Source organism: Furipterus horrens, unplaced genomic scaffold (genome assembly GCF_987537825.1).
Source record: "Furipterus horrens unplaced genomic scaffold, mFurHor1.1.pri manual_scaffold_6, whole genome shotgun sequence".
Lineage (NCBI taxonomy): Eukaryota > Metazoa > Chordata > Mammalia > Chiroptera > Furipteridae > Furipterus > Furipterus horrens.
In genome coordinates this window covers 55,397,620-55,421,451 of record NW_028327176.1, presented here as the reverse complement: position 1 = coordinate 55,421,451, position 23,832 = coordinate 55,397,620, and the positions used below count along the sequence as shown (strand labels likewise).

The 23,832-nt window shown below is 44.2% G+C and overlaps 1 protein-coding gene across 3 annotated transcripts; it reads right to left on the bottom strand.

Moving 5' to 3' along the window:
- Positions 1-188: 188 nt before the first annotated feature.
- SEMA4F (ssemaphorin 4F) lies at positions 189-23,518 on the bottom strand. Of its 3 annotated transcripts, XM_090281596.1 has the most exons (14): positions 23,299-23,518; positions 20,919-21,070; positions 20,239-20,298; positions 19,908-20,006; positions 15,194-15,287; positions 6,827-6,946; positions 6,575-6,726; positions 5,798-5,976; positions 5,436-5,583; positions 5,088-5,310; positions 4,852-4,961; positions 4,586-4,746; positions 3,039-3,097; positions 189-2,549 (listed from the first exon to the last, which is right to left on the bottom strand). In XM_090281596.1, the coding sequence occupies exons 1-14, from the start codon at positions 23,441-23,443 to the stop codon at positions 1,939-1,941; spliced, it is 2,313 nt and encodes a 770-aa protein (XP_090137722.1). In that variant the 5' UTR covers positions 23,444-23,518; the 3' UTR covers positions 189-1,938. The 3 variants fall into 3 exon arrangements, with proteins under 3 accessions (XP_090137722.1, XP_090137723.1, XP_090137724.1); XM_090281597.1 differs by lacking the exon at positions 19,908-20,006; XM_090281598.1 differs by lacking the exons at positions 15,194-15,287; positions 19,908-20,006; positions 20,239-20,298; positions 20,919-21,070.
- Between the last annotated feature and the right edge of the window lie 314 nt (positions 23,519-23,832).

Below are 23,832 nucleotides of genomic sequence, written 5' to 3'. Positions count from 1 at the left end.
GCCTCCCATACACTTAAACACTGGCAACTATAACCTGCTCAGAGATTACCCGAAACAGGATGTCTGTGTGAGGCAATGATCCTTCTTCCACCAAAAGGGACTTAAAGGGATGGCACGTATCATGATTACATTTGGTTAAGCTACATGATTTTGGCATAATAGTCCAATTTTTACACAACGACCTCTACTGGAATAGATAGTGCTTTATTGTTTACATGTTCTCTCATTTAATCCTTGCAGCAACCCTGAGGTAGGTATTATTATCCCCACTTTACAGATGACTAAACCAAGTTTCTTAGGTTAGATTATTTGCTGAAGATCATGCACTTACTAGGGCATAGCCACTGATAATTTCAAACCCAAGGGGACTCTTTTGGGTAGTTTACAGGCTGCTGCCAAGGAAAGTAGAGCTGAAAACTCCAAATGGGAAGGGCTGGGTCATTCATTTGATCTCAAAGGGTGGGGGATGGAGGGGCCCTGCACCAGGGATAAACAAGGCACATTCACAGGCCAAGACCAGAACTGAGCAAGAGAAGCCTAGAGCATCTGTGAGCTGTGAAGCAAGAAGGAGTCTTTAAGTTTGGTGAGAGTTGATAGTGTCTTCAAATATGCACAGAGCCCAGCTTCCAGGGACTGGAGAATGAGACTCATCCAGCAGCTGCAAGTCCAGGGGTGGGCACAGGGCAGGTGGTGTAGGGCAGGGAAAACTGATGCTGAGTGGCACCATCTCAGCTTGGCCAGAGATGTGGTGACCTTGGGGCAGTGGTCCTTTAACTTCGTTAAGGCCTTGAGAATCTGATGAGAGCCATAAAACCTCCCCCCAGGAAAACACAGACACACATGTACAGACAACATTTTGCATACGATTTCAGGGAGTCAGTAGACCCCCACTGGAGAACCGCTTTAGGGCAAGGGTGTCAACCTGAGTAAAGTCACTGATACTAACCTATCTTTAAACCGTTCATATTTCCTATGACTGTTCCCCTTTTGTTGTTCCCTAATATTAAGAAGGTTGTGAAATTTATTTTTAATGAGAGCCAAGGAAAGGGGTTTCTAGCCTATACTCCAGACAGAGAAAAAATAGCTGTGCATGGCAGTGGTTGGAAGCCAGGAGGCAAAACAAACACAAAGATGGGATCACATGTACCACTTCCCTTCCCACCCAGAAGGCCACTTTGGGAATTTTTCTCAACTCAAGAGAAGGGTTGTGAGAAGTGATGGGGATTTAAGGGGGGGGGGGCAGTGCTTTCTTTTCTTTTAGAAAGGAAAGCCATTCCATTACTGGCTACAGGGTCTAAAGTTCTACAGCCGATGCCCCCATCCCAATCTTCCCCCCACTTACCCCATGAATACACCTGAGCATTGGCCTAGTCATTCATGCACATTTGGCCAGGTTTCCTGTGAACACACATATATACACATACTCTTTCATAGAAGAAGGAAAACTGGGATGGAGGGAGATCTCAGGATCATGCACTCCCCACAGAGAACTAGATTAACTGGGAGAATCTGCAAAACCACCCCAAGGACTCAGTGCACATTAGCCCCCAACCACCACCACAGCTCCTCCTTCTGGCCAGGGTTCAACCAGAAGGCAAAGTCATAGTTATGTCCTATGCCCCTCTGCAAACTTATGGACCCAAATTAGTGGGCCAGAGCTGAAGGGGGTCACAGGGGTTCATAGAGCAGGTGTGGGAAATGTCCTGATTCACTGCCAAGAGAAGTTCTGATCTCTCATGGGAATCAGGAATCAGGACTCAAAGGCCTGGCCTAGAACACATCCAGTCCCAGAGAGGGTAGACACTGAAGTCAAGTGATCACTCAAAGGCCAAAGAGAACTCAGAGGCCATGACCATCTTCCAGGCCCAGTGATCTCAGCATCTCAATGGACAGTCCACTCCAGTGGTCATTCATGCACCAGTGGTCACTTGCCCAGCCCTAGATGGATGTTTCATCACATGTAGCCAGAGGAGCCCCGGTTAACCGAATGTGGGCTGGGCTTGGGCAAGGATCAAGCAGGAAGGGTGGAGGGAAGCCACCAAAGCCACTACCCCTCTTGCCTAGGGCCAGCGGCAGCCGCTCATCTTCAGGAGAAGGAGAGGGAGGATCCTGGCTGTAGCTTGTGGTCCCAGATGGTGGCGCCCCCAGGTCCAACCCCACCTTGTCTCTAGCCAGAAGTTCTCTCTGTCGCCGTCGCTGCTGATGTCGACCAATCAGGAGGAGAGTCAGGGATGCTGCAAGAACTCCCAGGAAGAAGCCAGCCAGTCCAGCCCCCACTGTGTGGGCCTGACTTTGTGGGGCCCGCTGGCTGCCCCATACCAAGCTGTAAGCAGCTACCACACGAGCTGCCCCACCCTCTTGACATTCACAAGCATAAGCGCCCATGGTTCCTGGGGTTACCACCACCTCTAGCCCATCCCTCCGTGGGGTAAGAGCAGTCACTCCACTGGGCTGGTGCCACACACAGGATGCCCAGGCCGAGCTTGGGGAACATGGCAAGACCACATGTGCAGCTGTAGCCACAGGAACTTCAAACACTACTGGGTATTCTGCAGAGACAGCAAAAGCACAAAAGGTAGTGAGGCTATAGGCTGAGGATATGATGGAGAGAAACATGGGGGGCTATCATATGAGAAGGGGCCATGGGAGCAAAGAGTGGTTTCCCAAAGAGGATAAGGCTCTGGGTCACTGGCTGCCGTATCTTCCAGGGTCTAAGTTTGTTTTGTTTTGTTTTTTTAACATTTTATTTCTTTACTTATTTTTAGAGAGAGGTGGGGAAGGAGGAAGAAAGGGAGGCAGAGAAACATCAATGTGCGAGAGATACATCAATCAGTTGCCTCTCACACACCCCCAAATGGGACCTGGCCCGCAACCCAGGCATGTGCCCTGACTGGGGATCAAACCAACCTTTTGGTTTGCAGGCCAGCACTCACTCCACTGAACCACACAAGTCAGGGCCAGGGTCGAAATTTTAAAGTGGGTCCAAATAGACAACTTTCTAGCCCCTTTCCACCCACATTTCCCTAAACCAGACAAACCTCCAGGCTCTTTAGGACACAAAGAAGAGACATCCGCTGACTCTATGTCTTGGACCAGCCTACAAAGAAGAGAACATGTGATAAATCCAGTGTCAACATTCTCTTCTACCCTCCTCAGTACTACTAAACATTCACTCACTCGTTACATCTCCCATCATCTCATAAATCATTCCTGGAATTATCAGTCAACATTCTGATCATCAAAATTTCCCCCAATACCTACTATACCCATCATTCTACACATATTCTAGCAACCCATAGGAAATTAAATTTGTACTAGGTCTGTTGGAAAAATGTTTGGTGGGAACCTTCCAAGAAATATACCTGCCTGTCCTCAACTATAAGATTTCTCTGGGGGGAAAAGGATATTAAAACTACAGGGGGGGAGGTTCTGTTAAGAAAAAGGGGAAAATTCTTCTCTACAAAAGTTAATCAAAATTCTGTGAGGGTCAGTGAGTAACTTTGTTATATAAAGCATCTCACCTTAGTGTAGGAACTCTGTCTTCAACAACCGTTTTGGTATCTACTGGCCTGTAACAGATCTGTTTCAAATAATATAATCCTGGTACTTTCAGGATTTCAGTGGACTGTGTGTGACAGATGGACAGCAAGACAAACTGCTCACTCTGAACTTCCTGACACCACTCTCAGAAGGAGGGAAGCCAGTGAGACCCCTAGTGGGCTGTCAGTGAAAACCAGGTGGAAGTTCGATCTGAACACACAAAAGCTTCAACCAAAGGTAGATTGTGTTTGAGTGTGAGCTCCTTCAATACGCACTGAGGCTCTGAAATGAACTCTGAGACTGGTATGAATACATTCAGGTCTCCTGGGTAAAACCAAGTTTGCTTAGTCTAGCTGGAGGTGGGGAACAGTGGAAGGCCATATGTGCAGCTATCGCCACACGAACCTCACAGTCTGTTTTTCTCCCATGTATGAATTAGACTATGCAGGGTAGAGTGCAGAGAATACCAACTTGGTAGTTTCTTGTATTACAAAGTAGTACACTGGCATACACACACACACCACATCCCACACACACATACATATGTTGAGGAAACTCTGAGGCTCAAGTACACAGGATACCCAAGACCAATGAAATTCTTATTTTAATGAATGTTAAAACAATAAAGAATAAAGCACTTGCTTTTGCCTGAGATGTTTTCAAGTTCTCCCAAGGGAAAATGAAATACCAGGTCAAAGTTCTTAACCAAAAATTGATTCCCAAAGACAAATACTTTAACTTCTGAATTATTTATAAGTTTGGTGTTCAGGAACATGTATAAATATAGAGTAAGTTAACTGGAATTAAAATAGAAAGTCAGTCATGTGGTTCAGGCAGGTCTAGCAGGGGGGCAAGGACATTGACTAAGGCAGCAAAATGGATGAACAGGTGAGTTAGTAAGGACAGACACTAAGACACACAAGTGACAAAAAGAAGAAATGCACACACACACAGAGTGCAGCATTAACAGATGAGAAACAAATAGCTATAAAGATGGGTCAGAGCCAGCTGTGACAAGGGGCAAAGCCAGGGCAGCCACACTCACCCTCCATGCTCCCCAGCATGAGCCACACACACATCTAGCTGAACGCTCCAGGCACAGACGGGGTCTCGGGCCAGGATGCACTCTGAACAGCTCTGGAGACGGCCACAGCTGGTGGTGTTCACTTGTGTCACCTCAGTACGGGAACCGACCAGGAGCCAGCTCTACAGAAAGTGAATGAGAAAGAGGAACATGCTGCATCTCCCAGACTTCGAGTTACGCACTGGCTCAGACATCTCCCCAGCAGGCTCCCAAAATCTGCAACTCACTTGATACAATTTCATAGTCTCAATTGGCTGTGGCTCCGGGAGTAAGGCCAGATCCTCAAGGACACTGAGCTTGGCTCCAATCCGCACAGCTCGGTGGAGGTGTCCATCCTCTAGGAAGCAGGCAAGGGGCAAGACATAATGACATAACTGTACCTGTGCCCGAGACTCTGATACCTGTAAGTATGGGACTCTCATTAATGAGAGCATGTGTGCACAGTATGGACAACTAAACATACCTGTCCCCAGGTAGAGCACATCATACTCCTTCCCTGAGAGGCTGGTCACCCTGTGGGCCACGACTCTGAAATAGACTGTATCCGTAGTGACCAGCAGGGGGTGGCCATCAGCTGGAAACACTGGCCTGTCCATGAGGGGGTGGTCCCGGATAAAAGTGAGCACGCGGTCAGGCAGGGAGAGTGATGAGTCAAACTGCTGGAGTTTCATGTTATTGGTGATGCACTAGGGGAAACACAGTATGGGTGACAGTTTCCCAGAGGCCAGGAAGTATCCGTGATGCTTAATTGGGCTCTTGAGCTAATGAGGTCATTCTGGCATGAGATGAAGAACTGCCCCAGACCCCTTACCTCTCCCGGTCTGGGCTGGGGTACATCATTGTCCATGACAGGCAGCCCCCTGTTGCAGTCATGTTTCAGCTCCCTGAAGGGACCACTCATCACTGTCCGAATGTCTTGTGGTCGGAAGGCACAGACAGCAGAGATGGCAGCCCCCTCCCTGGAAGAGTCACAGGTTGGAGCGAGATATTTGAAAGGAACTAGGAGACAACAACTCACTCCCTGTCCAATGAGATGACCCCTGAGAAATGTATGGGAGCAGTGCCGCCTGCTCCAGGGAGAGGCCACCCCCTCCAGGGCAGAGAGCACTGACACTGTGCCAACCACACGTATCTCCCACCCTGTGACTCTCCTTCACACCAGGACCCCCTCACCACTGGGAGGAAAAGACGCCATAAAAGATGGGGGTCCCCACTCCAGTCTCAGGTCGAAGAATAGCCATGTCCTGCAGGACACTGGAGGCCTGGCCATGCTCAGGCCCTGGACACAGCAGGTCAGCCTTCAGAAATGTTGTCCACCTCTGCTGGAGGGTCTTCCGGCCCCCAAGGTCTCCCTGGGGGTGACAAAAGCATGGCAATTCCTTTTTAGAAGACCAATATTATAGGAAGAATGTGCAGACCAATACGAGTTTCCCCCAGATAAGGACAGACGTGGAGACAGTTGCACAGAAATGCAATGATGGAGATGCAGGCAGAGTAACAGCATGGGATGATAATACATAAGTGGACAGGGTCACAATGACAGCACTTACGAAGTACTGTACTACATGCTTTACATAACTTACCTCATTTAGTCCTCAGAACAACCCTATAGCCGGGCATCATTAATACCCTCATCTGTAAGGAAGCTAAAGAACCTGCCCTGAGTCACAGAGGCAACAAGTGGTGGAGCAAGGCCTAAGGCTCAGGTGTGTCTGTCAGCAGGTCCTGTCTACACTAACTAGTCCATCTCTTAGGGACAGTGTGTCACAGAGGTAATTGTGGGGTAAAAGGGGCTAGAGCCCTTCCCCCACACTCCTCAAGCACCCAGAAAAGAAGTCAAGACATAAGGGAAAAGGAGACAGAGGAGAGATGCAAAAACAGGGACCCAGAGAAGAAACAACAGAGGCCAGGCAAAGCAGGAGATGACAGACAGCTGGGATCAGGTCTCACCGCGCACACACGGGCCACCCGAGGAACCTTAATGCGTTCGTATGAGAAGAATGCTCGGGAAGTCTCCGTAAAGAAGAAGTAGATTTCATCATCTCCATCTTCATCCCCCCACTCGGCTGGCCTCAAGTCCACAGCTGCGACAAAGGCTGGAGCTGGGGAGACCTGTGGCCTCAGATCCCACAGGCACAGCCTGGGGCACCCAGTCTCCAGCCACCTTCTCTGTCCCCAGAGCACCCATCTCCGTCTCCCCACCGTTAAGCCAGGATGGCAAGGTCTCTGTCCGAATCCAATCCTCAGCACGACCCACAGCCCGGGAGATCATCGGCTCTGTCCCCAGGAAATTTTTCACAGTGGCAGCATAGAGGACCCCCCCTGCGGAAAGATAGGGAGGACATGAGCTGTAAGAGACCGACTGAGGGAAGCAGAAGGTGTCACAGGCAGAACAAGGAACAAAGCAGGGGCACTGCTAAGCACAGGACAGGCACCCCCTACTTAAAATCACCATAGATATAAAGTGCTCCAGGGCAGGGAGGGAACCAGTGCTAATGGAAAAGTGCTAGTTTTAAAATGTGTATGAAAGGAGAACAAAGGCTGCTCCTGTGGAAATCAGGCTGTTTGGTTGGTCTGCGTGTTGTTGTCCTCAGGATTTCTCTACCTTGTAATGTGTTAATTTACTGTTACTCTCCAGGAAGGGAGTTTGCTTTGCAGCGTGTTCCAATTTTACTTAAGTTCTCCCACTCCGGTAAATGTCTGAAGGAACTAGTGTTCCTTCCGAACATTGGTGGGTGTACACTGCTCTGGAACAAGTCACAACTTTAGGGTTTACTAGTGTCACTTGGGGAATTGATCAAAATACAGACTCCTGGGAAAGAAAGGGAGGCGCAGCTCTGTGGGCTGAATGTGAGAACACTATAGCACTCTGAGAACCACTGCCAAGGGCTCAGACATGAGCAGGGGAAAATGTTTTGTGGGAGTAGAAGGTCACAACACCCCTGGAGTTTTGTGTTTCACTAGGGGTTCTGGAGAGAACAGAGTGGCATTCCTTCATCACTTACTAAATGTGGAGCACTGTGTTTTGTAGTTAAGCACATCGCTGCCCCCCAGGAACCCTCATCTGAGAGTGGAACAAAAACGTTGAATCAGACACCAGGAGGTATGGATGCACAGATGTGTGCAGGAGCACAGAGGACAACCCAGCCACATCTGACTGAGGCAACAGCATTTCAAAGGTGACATCTGAGCTGGGCTGAAAAATGAGCATTTGCAAGGTAGAGCCACTTCAGGGAGGATGATGAACAAGTAAGAAGAGGGGACCAAGAACATGGACTTTATCCTACAGGTAAGAGCAAAACTGCAGAGATTTTCTTGAAGACAAGGTGACATAATCAGTTTTTGTTTTTAGGAAGATAATGCCAGTTAAGAGGCCATTCACACAGCACGGGTAAGAGTGGAGAGGGCCTGAACCAAGGCAGGGCCAGAGGGAATAAAGAGACTTGACTGAGGAGATATTTCTGAGGTAGAATCCAATGACAAAACTTGAAAATCAATTGAGTATGAGATGTGAAAGAATGGAATAAAATATAGCTCTAAGGTTTCTAGCTTAGTAGATGGTGACACTCTGAGCTAAGCCAGGAAATGACAGAAGGCCCATAAAGGAAGTGGCTGAGAAAGAAGTGAGCTTAGTTGTTAGACGTGCAAGGTTGAAGTACCTTTGGGACATCTGGTTGGAGATACTGGAAGGCAATCAAACAGAAGGGGTTGGGCAGCAGGGCCAAGTTAAGCAATTTGGGAGTCATGCTTAAATTATGACATAAATGTAATAGACAGGGAGAATGGGAAAGCAAGAGGAGAGCCCTAGGACACCACCATTTAAAGGGAGGAGCTACTGAAGACAACTCAGAAGATCAAGCCAGAGCAGATGGAGAAGCAAGAAAAGCTGGTGTGCCAGAAGCTGCTGCACAGAAACCCAGCAAGGGCTGTGGGGCTCACACCCGGGAAGGAAGCTGCAGAGTAGGGCCACCATAGGGAAAAAGAGTCACACTGCAGTCACAGGTGCTTGACCAAAGCCACATGCCTCAGGCACTGGAAAGATAACCACTATTTTAAAAACATGTTATGCAGAGCAAAATAGGATCAGGAGCCCTCAGAGGGCGAGGTGGAGTGTTAGAAACCTCCTTGCAGGGTGATTAGAGACTATACTATTGCCTAAGGTTGTAATAAGAATCCAAGTGTGTTGGAGCCAGGAAGGCTGGGGTTTGAACCCTGAATACCTACAAGTAATATAACCTAGGGCAAATGGACCTTCCTAAGCCTCAGGTTCCTCAGAGTAGCTCTGAAGTTTAAATGAGATGAACACAGAGTCCCAGGTAGGGACTGGCCCATGGCTGGCATTCCATACATGTTGGTTACAGTTCCTTATGAAATCTCAACAGGCCATATGCTTGAATTGTTGCCAGAGGTGGAGGACTACAAACAAGCATACATTTCCTTGCAGAGGTGTCAAGAAGGAGAAAACCAGGTTTGGGACACAGGTCCCAGCAGCAAATGGAGCAGCAAATGAGCCAATCATCTGGTTTTCCAATGGGGGTAAAAAAGAGTTCATAAAGAAGCCAAAGTCAGAACGAAAATTTTCCTGAGCATTGTACACAAAACACTCTAAAACCCAAATTCTGGTAGAAGCTGTGTCATGGATGCCCTGAGAATGGAGGGAGATGTGATAGAGACTGTTATAAATATTTTGGGAGCACGATTCAGTGTGTGTGTGAGTGCGGAGACAATCATAAGTATTGTGCAAACAGTAAAGGACCTCCAATAACCATGCAAAGGACCCAGTGGTAGATGGTGGTTAAAGGGTCCCAAAACTTTCTAAGGGATCAACAGGGGTGCTCAGCAACTCCAGAGCCTAGAATTGTTGAGAAGCTCACTCAGAATGGAATACGAGAAGTTGACTGACACTAAGGGACAGTAGAAGAGATCAGACTTTGGGGGGAAGTAGCAGGGTTCCAGATGTTCCAGGAGTACCAAGGGGCTTACACACACACACACACACACACACACACACACACACACACACACACACAGAAGGAACAGCAGCCATCTGTCAGTGAAGGCCAGAATCCACAGGAGGGCACAGGATCATCACATGTCCTACATTTTCCAGGACAGTCTCACTTCCAAGTATTCTGTTGCACTATCCATATAATAAAATATTCCTGCACATGCAGTTTTTGGCTAATTATTACTGAATATATTGAGTCAGTAGACATTAAAATGTATATTTGCTATTGGTAAAAGGTGATGTGCAAAAGAGAAAGATGCCCACAGTGTTGAGTTCAGTGAACAAGTTGGTTAGAGCAAAACACTGGGTACAGTTCAACCTGATTTTTAAAGATAGGTATACACATCTGCAGACACAGGAAAGACCGTTGAAGGAGCTACAACTCTACAGTGTCAATGATGTTTGCTTCTGACTAATGAAATTACAAGTGATTTTTATTTTCTCCTGTATACTTTTTATATTCACTGAATGGTTTTTGTAGTTAGCATCTTTTAACTTTATAACCCCCCAAATTAAGATATTTTCCTTTTGGTAATACAAAAATAAACCCAAAAGATTAGAAGCCGAAAAAGAGGAAAAATCACAGTGATTCATGGAAGCCAATTTCTACCTGCCCAGTGTGAAGTAGGTGAGCACAGGCCTCCAAAATGTGTTAGAATTGCACTCTGACAGGCTAGGGTAGTGTCATGGCAATAAATACTTCAGTAGTCTGGGGTTTTATCTTTTCACTTTCTTAGCAAAATGCTTACCTTTAAAGGTTTATAATAGGAATTATCATTCATTCTCATTGAAAAGATGATTTTAAACATGCCCTAGCCTTCCTTTCTCCACTTGCTTTTCTCCATTTCCTTATCTAAGGAATGGGACAGTTGATAATTTTCTTTTAAAAAACAGCCTATTGTTTGGACATAATTAAATAGTCAGAGATGCAGCATTTACCTTTTTCTCTGTTGGCCATGTAACTGTCTTGTTGCCGTGTGTGAGTGCTAGTCTCCGGACATACACACCTGGACATAAAGAGGTAGGCTTGGACCCAAAATGCTGGCAGCACCCAGTGCAGCTGTAACATCTGCAGTGCTCCTTGGCAGACACAGTAACAAATGCAATGAGACCAAAAGGAGGTGATAAAAACACAGGACAGGTTCCCAGAGAGAAAGAACAAAAGCTCCCTCCTTCTGCTCTTCTTGATGAAAGCCTTGTTTTCTTATAGGATGTGACAGGAAGGATGACAGATGACTGACTTCTGTCTCTAGCTTAGGTACCTGGGTGGCTGTGCTCCCAGAAGAAGGGACACTGGAAGAGGAGCAGGTTTGAGGGAAGTGAGTGAAGGTGATGAGCTTAGTTTGGAACATGATGATTTTGAGATTTCTGTGGGATATCCAAGTGGAGATTGTAGCTGCAGATAATTTCTAGGAGGCATCAGAATGCAGTGGAAACAGAATCCACAGAGCCGGTTTTGGAAGATTAGGAAGACATCAGATTTGGGGGGCATCAGAATGCAATGAAAACAGAATCCACGGGGCTGATTAAGATCATACCCACATAAAACAAGATGATCTTGGGTAGAAGTCTAAGGGACCCCAACATTTATAAAGATGAAGAGAAGACAAAGACCCTACAAAGGAGACTGGGAAGAAACTGCCAATGTTTTTAGGCTAATGTGAACATTATTGTCAAAATATTTCACAATATTTCTGAATCTGAATAGTGCAAATAGAGACACTGAGATCATTTTGTTGATTTTATCTAAGTGCAGTACAGATAAATGCCAAGTTTAAAGAAAAGATGTTGGAGGCTTTTCCCAAAATAAATACAAGTACCAATAAAGATATGGAAAGTTGTTCAATCTCACTAATAAAGATGCAAATAAAAAATACATCAAATTGGACTTTGGAGATCACTGTATGTTTGTTACATACATTACTTGGGACTGACAAGGATGCAATGAAACAGGGTCTCTCATCGCTGCTGGTGGGACTAACTGGAGGGGAATTTAGACAAATCCATCAAGCACAATGAAAATCTTTACATTAATTAGCCCAGCAAGTCTATTTTTTTTGGATTGACTCACATGCAATTAATTACATTTATGTAAAGAATTTATGTAAAAAGATTTCTTCTAAAGCATTATTCATAAAACAATAATTTAAAAATCTTAATGTATAATTTTATGGGAATAATTATATGTGCTATATTCATATGGTGGAATAGTATGTAATGATTAAAAATCACCTTTTGAATAATTAAACAATTTCTATGATGAGAAAATGGTTAGTGAAATATGCAGAATAATTTCAATTTATTATAAATACACACACACACACACATGCAAACACAGAAAAAGATACTCTAAAATAACAATAGTAGTTATCTGGTAATGATTGAATTGCAAATAAACCTTTCACTTTCTTCTTTAATATTTCTATATTTTCCCAATTTTCTACAATGCACATTGTAATTTTTATAATTTAAAATATATTATTTTATTATATTCTAATAATACTTTCATTACTAAAACCTCTTTTTATTTCAAAATACCTCTATTATCTTTAAGGGTATTTTTACATCTACTAAGATTTTTGGTTCTAGGTCTTCCCTAATGTTGGCACTATTTTCTATTCTGTTTTCAAAACAGAGGGCATAATGGATCAACACTGAAAGCTCCAACTAAATACTGGAACTTAGGTCAGACCAAGAAAAAATTTAAATTATAGCCCTATAAAGTAAGAACTTGAGAGAAAAACTTATAATACTGATTTTGACTGTGACTTGGACCTGAAACAGAAAGAGACATGGAGGTTCTATGTTAACTGTCTAAAGCTTGTCATTCTAAACTGTATGATCCCTGGCTGGTGTGGCTCAGTGGATTAAGTGCCAGACCACAAACCAAAGGGTCACGGGTTTGATTCCCAATCCGGCACATGCCTGGGTAGCAGGCCAGGTCCCCAGTTGGGGACATGCAAGAAGTAACCACACATTGATGTTTTTCTCTCCCTCTCTTTCTCCCTCCCTTTCCATCTCTCTAAAAATAAATAAATAAAATCTTTTAAGAATATCCCTTAAAAAAAAAACAATAAACAAATAAATAAATAAACTGTTTGAAAGTGATTTCTGATCACTTCCATCATCTATAAAATCGGATGAAAGCCTACACTGAATTTCATTAGCTGGAAAACAAGAAGACTTGAAACCTTTTTGAAAATTTTTGTTGTCATACAATGATCTTATTTATGAAATGTGTGCCTTAAACCACGTTAATGCAAATCCACTTGCTGACTGGAACACTAAGAAATTACAAGCAGAAGGTTGACTGTACTTAAAGTTACTGCTTGAAACAAAAAGAATGTTAAATGATTATCTTAGATTGTTGCAATTGAGAAGTTTTTTGATAAAAAATTATGTAGAATCAAGAGACATTCATGACTGCTATCTTCCCTAATAATCCCAATGACTGGCTCAGAGTTTTGTCAAATGTGCTTGATAAAAAGCCAAGAAAAATAAACCATTGATTAAATGGTTTAATCAAATATATATGAGTATAAACAAGGTCTCATCAAGTTCAACTATAGATGAATGATAAAAATAACAACCCAAATATTGTATTTACTAGATATATACTTTTGTTCAGTTTCAAACTAAAAGCTATTTTATTCATACAGATTTTAAGATTTTCCTATAATATCATGCATAAGATTTCATTGTTAGATCTTATATCCCAATTTTTGTTTTTCATAAAATATTAGCCAAAAGTATAGGTAAAATTAATTTTATGACAAAGTTCACAGCAAAATTCAGTGAAGAAAGAAAAAAACAGTATGATGAATGATGCTGAGTCAACTGATCAGCTACTTGGGTAAAATTAATTTAGATCTCCATCTCTCATCAAAAGAAGTTCCAAATAAATAAAAATGTTAAGTGTTTGGGGAAAAAATTAAGAAAAAATCTTATCTGCTTTCTACCTGAAGAAAGACTTAGTTTTAAAAATATAATTAGAAAGGAAAAGATGTAGATTGGAACACTAATATCCTACCTGATAATTGGCCCAAGAACGTAAGCAGAGGACTTAACAGAAGAGAAATAAAAATAGTACTAAAACATGAAAAATGTTCAACTTCACTAATACTCAAGGAAATACAGATTAAAACAAGGTACTATTTTAGTCTCAAAGATCTTTTAAAATGACAACAATACATTCTGGTGAAATTTATGTGAGGAAAAAATACACTCTCAGTTACTGCTGATATAGGGTGTGAATTGGTACACTCTAAAAACCCAATTAGCAACAGATAATGAGCCATAAAATATTCACACCCTTTGATATAGTAATCTATTTCCAGAAATCTTAGGAAGACAATCAGAAATGAGGACAAAAATTTATGCATAAAAACATTCATTACAAGGTTAATGGGTAATAGCAAAAACTTGGTAATAAACTAAATAAAATTAACTTATATAAATGATTTGGAACTGTTTAATTAAATTATTGTATGCTCACAGGATGAGCAGTAGCATGATGTCATTTAAAATTCTCTTTATAAAAGAATTTTTAAATTATACAGAAATGCCTATGATACGAAGTCACGTGACAAAATTCAATATCATATCCATGTAGCATGACATTTAAAAGTTTTATAATAAACACACATAAAATTTCTACTAACCTGCTTGTTTTACACTATCTTGAGAAAATGGACTCTCACTGAATTTGAGGGGTGCTTGTGGAGTCATCTAACCTAAATTATAGGCCATATGTCACACAAACAATTCACTTTGTGGCTACCAAAGAATTAGGCAGTCATTCTCTAGAAAAGGTTTAGACATAAGCTGTAATACTTAAGCAACTGTACATAGCTTGGTCAAAGGAAATAACAGCAAAAACTTACTCAATAGTCATTATTAGCTCCTCTGAGCAACAAAGGACTGGCCAGCCAACACATGCATGAGTGTCTATGTATGTGCACACACATTACAAAAAGGCTAGAAGGAAATAATCCTAAAACATTAACAGTGATTTTCTGAGTAGGGGTACTCTAGATCTGTGCTAATATAATAGCCACTATACACGTGTGACTGCTTACACTTAAATTGAATTTAAATACAATTTAAACTTCTTTCCTTCAGTCACACTAGTCATATCTCAAGGGCTCGATAGCTACATATAGCTGGTGGCTACCATATTGGATAGTCAAGATGCAGAACATTTCCGTCATCACACAAAGTTCTTTTGAACAGTGCAGTTCTAGATTCTATATGTTCTTTATATTTTTTCCAAATGTATTGCAATATGCATTGTAGCAAATTCCTCTTCTAAACAGAAAAAAAATGAGAAAAGAAAATGATGTTCACAGAGGAAACACTCACACTAAAGGTGCAGAGAATACATTTTCTAGAGAGAAACCAGGGAAACAGTACTCTAGGAAGGATAGGAAAGGCTGGAAAGAGACATGGGAATAATACACATTCCTAGGAAAGGAAAGAAAGGACACAGAAATTCCAACAGCAGGGATGGGGAAGGATGCAATTATAGCAAGAAGTCACAGGTTCTTGTCTCTCCCACTCACCAGCCATTACAGCTGCTGACCGCTGAGCTGGCTCAAAAGGACATTTCCCCCGGCCGCTCTCAATTCTTTCAACCTGCTGGAAACTGGACACAGCCTACAGACCAGAAGGGGGCAATTGGTTTAGGGGTCATGAGGAGGTTCATTATGAAAATTACAAAGGTGGTCAGATGAAGAAAAAGCCCAATTCCCATTCCTCTGCTTCCATCCCCATATTCCCAGTCTGCTACTCCTGATTCCCCTGCCCATTCCTGAATTTCCCATCTCTGCCATCCCTCTTTTCATCCATTTATTCCTTGTCCTTCAGTTACCCTAGTACCCAACAACCACATGCTCTGATGAAGGAACGCCTAGGATGGCCTAGATGACACTGAGGGGCTGAAAGTCAGATTTTTGCTCTGCAATGCTGCTGAAATGTAGGATTTGCAGCTGGCTGGAGAATGTGCTACAGGACAGAAGGACCAGGGACGAGAGCAGGCCTCGTGACATCTGATGCCCTTAGGAAGGGTAAAGAAAAGGAGAGACTGATATAGGACCCTCTGAAGCCTAGGGGTCTAAAGAGAAGGGCCATCCTCTCCCTACTCCCACCCCAAGGGTGAAGGACAGGACCAGAGTCAAGGATACAGAAAAAGGGGAAGAGAGTCTGCAAAGTTAGTGAAGGACTGAAGCTCACGTCAGAATTTGAGGATTTGTTAAGTAAATGCCTTCCTCATCCAGGGATTCTAAAAGGAGTGACCTAGGAAGTGAAAGGTGTAAGAGCCAGCCAGAAGTCACCTTAGCTAAGCATTGTGCACTCAGAGAGGCTTCAAAATAACATCTTAAAATAGAAATCAGGAATGATTTCAACCTAAGACTAAAAGGGAACATTAACTGTGGCTGGTTAGAAATCAAAGTTATGGCGTGGAAGTGCCACGCATGGGATCTCTGGCTCACAAACTAGTGTGGACATAGGGTGTTTACTGAAGCCTGATAACTTAGATTGTAGCTGGAATATTAATGTAGATATACGTCCCCTGAGCATAAGTACACTACTGTTCCATTCTGACAGCTTGTCTATTTGCTGTGGCTGGCAAGCAAGGTTTTATTTTATGGAGAAAGTCTTGAAAAAGGCCTGCCTATTAAAATCAGATGTGATCTTAGGTCCACCAAAAGGGAGTACTGGGTCAAAGAGTTTTCTGGAATGGAGGACCAAGCAACTTACCTGTGTGGCAGTGGGAGCATACTAGCCTGAGGAGAAAGTGACAGTTCAGTGAGAGATTACCAAGATGTTTGGGCACTTTGGACACAGTTTAAAGCTGCTGCTGTGGCCTTTCTCACCTCTCACCTCCTTTCTGCCACAGTGCCTAGCTTCATCCCCAATTTACTCTACAAATCCACCCCAGAATAATGTTCCCAGACTACGTCACTGACTTAATAATTTTTGAGCAAGAGAATGACAAAATGCCTCACCATTGCCTAGAGTAGAAACGCTTGAGCCTGAGTAACTTATCCTCTAATACTTCTTAAAATAAACTTCTTCTAACCAGACCTGGATCACCTGTTATTCCTAGAAAACAAATTATGTTTTCCCATCCCTGTGCCTGAAACTACTCTCTTATATATCACCAAGGACTGAACAGATGAGCCTTTTCTCAGTTCTTATTTTCCTTAATTTTTACTTACCTTTTGCTACTCCCTGCCTTGAAATATTCTATTTCTTGACTTTCTTGAAAGTTCACCTTCCTGGAGTCCTTCCTCCTATCTGCTGTTTCTCTATCTCCCCTGGTTAGTTTCTCTTCTTCTTTGTAGCCCCTAACTATGAATCCTAAAGATCTATCCTTAGTCTTTTTTTGCATATACTTTAAAGATCTCATTTACTCTTATACTGCTCACCAGACCTTCTATGCAAATCATTCCCCAACCCTACATGTCTGAGGTCTTCCAACTCTAGTCCATGTTTGCACTTGACTGCTGGACTTCCTCACAGAGGTGGCTTCTCAGCCCCTTAAAACTTATCATGCCAAAACTAGCCCTCTTCCAATTTCCCCAGATAAAATCATTATGTTATCTAGGTTTATAGCCTTTGAACAAGTGAGCCTCCTATTAACTTAACAGGCCATTATAACTGTATAGTCAAAATGGACTTATTAGGGGAAAAAATGGATTAGGGTCTGAAAAGGGCGAGACCACTCTACTACATTCTCTCTCTGAATGTTGAGATTCTTCATTGTGTCATCATTGAGTCAATCAGCACATCAGTTGTGGTAAAGGCAAGTCCCTCAAGCTGAACACCAGAGCTAGATAGGCTCTCACTAAGCTGTGGGGTTGGAATTCAGCCTTCTGTCTGGGCCAAGGACCTTTCCCAGGTGGTTGGTGAGATGAGTGTGGATAGATGGTCCCTGTTACATAAAACAGGTTAAATGCCACAAAAGTTCAAGCCAGGTAAGGTCTTCTGTCTTGCAGGTTGGACAAGGGGATCAGGGCAGTAGACCAGAGGCAGCAAAACTGGATTTGAATCTTGGCTCTGCCTCTGCTAGCTATATAACATTAGACATGGTACCTAACTTTTCTGAATTTTTGTTTCATTGCCTGTAAAATGACAAGAACTAATACCTAAACATCATGATGGTATGACGAGAATTAAACTGAATCATGAATGTAAAGTACCTGGCACCAAGCCTGGGCCAGAGCAGATACTCAATTGAATGTGTAGTCTTGTCATTTTAAGTCTAACATTTTTCTCTCTTAACGGATGGAGTTCCCTCAAAAAAAAATTAAAACATTTTCCTCCAGTATCTGAGAAGCTGTCACTGAAGGGCAGAACTCCACATCATTGGAAATGATAGGTCCAGTGCTTGAACTTTCTTTTGTAAGAACCTTCATTTGTCTGAGCAATTGACTCAACAAGTTGTTGTGTCTGGAGCAGCTAGCTAGTCAAAGCTCTCAGAAAACAGTTGTACAGAGTCTCAAAGTCATCAGTATGGGACATGAGAGCTTCAGCACTAAGGATAAGGCAAGAACTTGCTCAGGCAGGTGGGCATTTCCAGATAGCAGGATAGACAGGCAGGTAAAGGCAGAAGAGAGAATTCAGAAAGTCTAGAAGGCAATCTCAGTATGTGACCTGAAGGTTTAACACAGCTGATCTTTCTGCTACAAACAAGCCTTGACAAAAGGATAGTCCTTTATTTCATGAGCCTGCTAGATAGGAGGGTTGAGAAAAAATGCTGAAAGCTGTGGGAGTTCAGAATACAGACCTCGGGCTTCACTCTTGGTGCTGATGTTCACCTGGAGCATGGACAAGGGTCCAAGTCACACCAATCCTGACAAATATGTCCAGAACATTTTCTGTCTGGTCACCTAACAACCCTTAGGGCCCCACCTCAGGAGAGCCAAGGAAGAACAGAAGGCCCTGGGAGACTAACTTGGAGAGACTCTAATGTCTATAAGCCATGGTTCTGTTATTCATACCCACCTGCGCAGACTAAAATAGGACAAATGTGGCAATGACAGTTCTACAGCTACTTTGTGAGTTTTGTAAGGACTATAGGAAAACTAGATATTCAATATTACCTGGTAGAATACAGAGATTTTCAATACCATGCTGACCTGGGAAACCTTCCCAGGATGACAGGATAACAGAGCTATCCACACCCCACAAGGAGTCTATCATCCACATTATGGAAAGGGCACAGCATAAACCCAGCTAAACCCAAGGGCAGTCCAGAGGGACTGAATGTATATCGAGCATACACAATTATGGTATTCTAGGCCAGAAATATGAGGATGGTCTTAAACAGAGAGGTTTGGCAAGGATTACTGAAGATTGCAGAGGGGTCAAGTCAAGATCTACAGTTAAAGATCAGGGTCAGGGAAAGGAGCTGTTGCACTCCCTCCTATTGCTGTATGGAGCAGGAAGGGAAGCCACTGGATGTGAAGGTCATGTGAGACTTTCAACTCATCGTAGACCCTTGTCACAAATGTGTGCTACTAGAGGACCAGTGACTGACTACTGGATAACTGATGGGAAAGATGAAGGTTCAAATACATTAAGACCCTTTTCGAGATATCACCAGTCTCAGGCACTTTTGTCACCATGACTAGCCTAGATGTAATTAGGGGTATATATGTCCCAAGTCTGCATGGGTGTGAGCAATGAACCTAGAAAAATATTTAGTTGACAGAGCAGCCACCTTGAAGGCAAGATCCAGAATATGGTGCCAGCAGGTGCTACATTAGTAGGCAGTGACCTCAGAAGCTCATGAGAGCAGTAGGTCACAGCCCACATAGAATGAAGTTGGCAGTGGAGGTGGGAGAAGGTGGTGAAAGTTATATGCCATGGGAAGAAGAAATAGGCATGGACTGTGCTGATTCAGAATTGGACCCAGAAGAAAGGAAGAAATGGATCCAGCCTGCTGGACAATGTATACACGGGACAAAGGAAACATGAGTTGCTAGTCTCTGAGCTCTCTCCTTGATTTCTCCTCTCCCTAGCCCAGCTAGCATCCCTAACTTCCTTCACTATCCCACTACATATCTCTTTACACTTTGTATAACTTACCTTCTACAGGCAACCTCCCTCCCACCCTTCCACACCCTCCTCCAGTGACAGGCAAGGGCTCCACCCCTGGGAGGACATCCCTCACCCCCAATGCTTATCATGCACAAGGATTGCCTTAAGCATGCCCCCCACCAGTCACTCACAGAAGACCCTTCCCATCCCCCCACCCCTGTCACTCACAATAACCCCGCACTTCGGATCAAAAGCGAAGGTGCCACAAGTGAGGAGGTGAGAGGCATTGGCAATGGCGAGAATCTGGACAAAATTGTGACATTCATCCTGGGGGTCAGAGATGGTTAGAGAGAATCAGAAGCAGCAGGTACAAGGAAAGGTAGGGTAGTGTCAGGCCAGTTAGTTGCAGCTCTGCGGTCAGAAGTGATGGGTGATGATATGGTGTTAAGAGTTCCTGCCTGGTCCCATTGGGATAGCAGCACTGGAGGGGACTGACACAGAGCCAGGGCTGGGTAAGGTCTTAATTGACACTCAGGACAGGGCCCAGATCTACACCTACCTCCTTTTTGCCTTTCTTCCTACAGTTCTGTCTGTGGGCTTCAGGCACTATCCAGTCAATCTGAGAAAGAAGGAATGGCCATTTCCCCCAGATTCTCTCCCAGCTCCTCCCAAGTCAGGGTAGGTAACACAGTTCCACAACCTCCCTCAATTTATGAACTTCAGAGACACCTCCCACACCCAAAGCAGTGTTTTTGAAACTGGAGGTCTCCACCTATTGACTAATGAAATCAATTGTGAAGTCATGACCAACATTATTTTCAATGAAATATATTAGTATGTATCACATATAGGAGAATGGATATTGGTTCAAGAAAGTTTTATTTCAGTACAGACTTTGTGTACTGGGTCAAAATGTACCATATATTTCTTACTAAGGGGTGGTCAAAAAAAGTTGGAAAGCTACTAAAGTAGAGTAACATGATTCCAATGTTTCCTCTGCCCACTGGCACCTAAGACTTGGTCACTGTGGCCTCCTCCTGTCATCATGAACCTTCCTCATAGACTCCCCAATTAACCATGACCCTCCAATCACCCTCAGCTGAGACAAGGTAATTGATGACCTCCCTTATTCATTTTCACCACCACTTCCCCTCCTACCACAATACCCTCCCCCTCATATCCCATATAACCATGGTCCTAATCACATGCTCTGGGGTCTTCCCCACTCTCATCTCTCACCCTGCGGGGTCTCTCCCCTGAGAAGGGCAGAGATAAAGCGAAGATGGTGTCCCGGGAGCCAACGTAAAGGGTATGGGTAGCAGGATCCACAAGGAGAACAGAGTAATTGTATGTCTGAGGGATGGTGAACCGAGTGAGATAGGAGTCAGCCTCTGGCAGAAAAAGAGAGTGAGAGGAATAAGTGTTAACAGCCATTGCTTCATAAAGGTTAGGTACACAAGGGCAAAGCCAAAGGAGCCGATTTTTGTTTTCTTCCAAGTACCATTTATTTAGCAGCCATCAGGGGGAAAAAAACAGAGCCTGACAATCCATCTAACTTTGCCAAAGATAGATAACCAATGAGGCCAAAATATTTAGCACATGATCCAGACAAGTATGCTTTTTCTATAAAAATAAACACTTTATTAACAGCATAAATATTAAGTTTGTAATTTCTATTCATAGCAACATGACACATAATTTGAAAATACCTATAGATTGTACAAGTAGTTTCCTCTCTAAATTTCCCTTTTTTAAAAACCACTACTTAAGAACTTCTTTTCACTTAGAAGTGCTTCACTCTTTTCACTAACACATTAGGAGACTATCTCCTCTCTCACTCATAACCCCTGACCTCCTCCCACCCCCATTCCTCCCAAAGAGGTAGGGAGTATTGTAGGCAAGAGTACCGTATATGCTTTGAAAATGAATCAGCCCAAGATTAAATCTGGTTCTTTCATTTACCAGCTGTATGATCTTGAGTAAGTTACCTGCCCTCTCTGAGCATCACTTTCCTCATCTGTAAATACCACCATCCAGGGTTGTTGAGAAAATTAAATGAGATGACATATGTGAAAGCATCTGACACATACTACATGTTTCACAAGCGGTTCCTTCCTTCCTTCCTTGAGTATGAGCTCTATTTTGGCCAAATCTAAATCTCACATCAGCATTCAAAACTCTTATCCATTTAAAGATTGTAACAAATAAGTTAGCATAATTTATCTTCTTGGCTCAATGTCTGACTCTGGGGTTCCTATCCCTGCACCAGTATAACTCTGTTCTACCTGCTTCATCTGCTCATCTACCCTCAAGGACAGATAGAATGGCCAACAGCCATTTATTCCTAGATTTGCTGATGTATGGAGCCTCACCCATCTTCCCACACCCATATTCATAACCGGGCAGTATCTCTCATGCTTAAAATAAGCCCTGGTTCCCCAGACTTCCCTTTGTATCCCCAGCTCTGCTTCATCTTGCTATCTAGAACTCTCTGGATTCCAGGACTTCAACTCAGCCTCATAACCTCAACTCTATGTAGGGACTATTGCTCCAGCACAAACTGAAAGCCCAGGCTCTGGCCACAATTTTGTCTTCTGGATTCAAAACATCCCTATATGGCACTGGTCTGAAATTTAGACTCTAAATTACTATCACCCAGTTGTGAGCTTCTGCCAACAGGTTGTACTCTGGGCTTCACTGAATCTGTCTCCCCAAAGTGGTAACATTCAATGCCCACTAAGAAGAAAACAAGATCCACAGCCATAGCTGTGCCCACCTCAGCAGTGGTCATTCCAGTGACCACTTTTAACCTCATGGCATCCCCTGGCTTCTTCATAACCTGACATCTTTTGAAAGGACCATATCTCCCTCCTCCTTTTTTTCTTTCTGAAGATTTTAAAAATCATGTAAACAGAATTTTAAGTCAACTCACTGGTTTCCCAGTTTTCAATATAGAGAATGGGTAGGAAGAGCCAGCAACATTAGGAAGTTAGGGTTATGATGGATCAGAGAATGGGAGTTGGTGTCAGATGTGAGAGGACTGGGGAAAAGGTTAAATTAGGGCTGTGAGCCCGGTAAAAGGGGTGGGGGGATAGAATTCATGATACGGGAATGAATCTGAGAAGGGAGCAGGTGAAAATGCTGAGCTGGTAATCAGAAGAATAGGTGGTTGGAGTAGAATAAAAGATCTCTGGATTTGTTAGTAGGATGGGAGTCAAACTGGCGTGACCCACACAGGCGTCTGTCTGGTAGGAGGGTAACAAGGGAAAACGAACTTCGAAATGGATGACCTCGAGCAACTCCCATCCCCTCCGTGGGCCTCAGTATCCGAGTCTGCACCATGACGGGCTTAAAGCTCCCGCTGTCCTGCGACTAGGGGGGCCACGGGAGCCGCCAGGGTGTGTCAAAGGACCCGAGGCACGAAGGCCGGCCTGGAGCTGCCCCGCGTGGGCGCCCCGCCTGGATTCGGGGGGGGGATGAGCAGCGCGGTGCGCTGCGCACTGCGCAGAGGGCCCCTGGGGGTGGATGCCCGGGTCAGGAGGGCAGGTGGCTGTAGGCACCTGCGGGCGGGGCCTGGGCGCGGCGCGAAGGGCGGAGGGCGAAGGCGCCCGTGCCTTACCGGAGATGGAAAGCGAGGTCCTGGGCACCGAGCGGGGGATGCGGCTGGACACTTGGCCGCTCAGCACCGCCAACAGCAGTAGCAGGAAATGCGAGCCCGGAGGTGGCCCGGTGCCCGGGCGGGGCCGCATGGCAGAGGCCGGCATCTTTGGCTCCACCTGGCAGCCGGGTTGGGCGCACTCAGCCGCTTCAGCTCCAGGCCGCGGATTCGCGGGCCTTGTTCCCACAAGTTCCTCCTCGTCCAGGCTCCGCCTACAGTTGGCAGATGAAACGCAACCTGGCTCCGCCCTTTCAAGAAGAGACCAATGGCCGTGCTGATTTTCTCCTCCAGCCAATCGGGGTTGAGTGGAGCACACGGCTAAGGAGATGAGATGCCCAACCGAAGTAGAGGTGGAGCTAGACCCAGGTGTAGGTGGTAGTTCTTCCTACAAATTGGACTGGAGGTGTCACGGGAGGACTGCTAGTAAACTTCTCACAAAGTCGCACTTACATTATCTTTAATTCAGGAGCTATACCTTTATGTTTTCTATTGCAT

Coding starts and splice junctions, on each gene's coding strand:
- SEMA4F (XM_090281596.1), bottom strand. CDS start 23,443: ATGCCGGCCTCTGCCATGCGGCCCCGCCCGGGCACCGGGCCACCTCCG. Junction 20,007..20,238: donor GGAAGAAAGGCAAAAAGGAG/GTAGGTGTAGAT, acceptor TCTGACCCCCAG/GATGAATGTCACAATTTTGT. Junction 4,962..5,087: donor TGTGCTCTACCTGGGGACAG/GTATGTTTAGTT, acceptor CCTGCTTCCTAG/AGGATGGACACCTCCACCGA.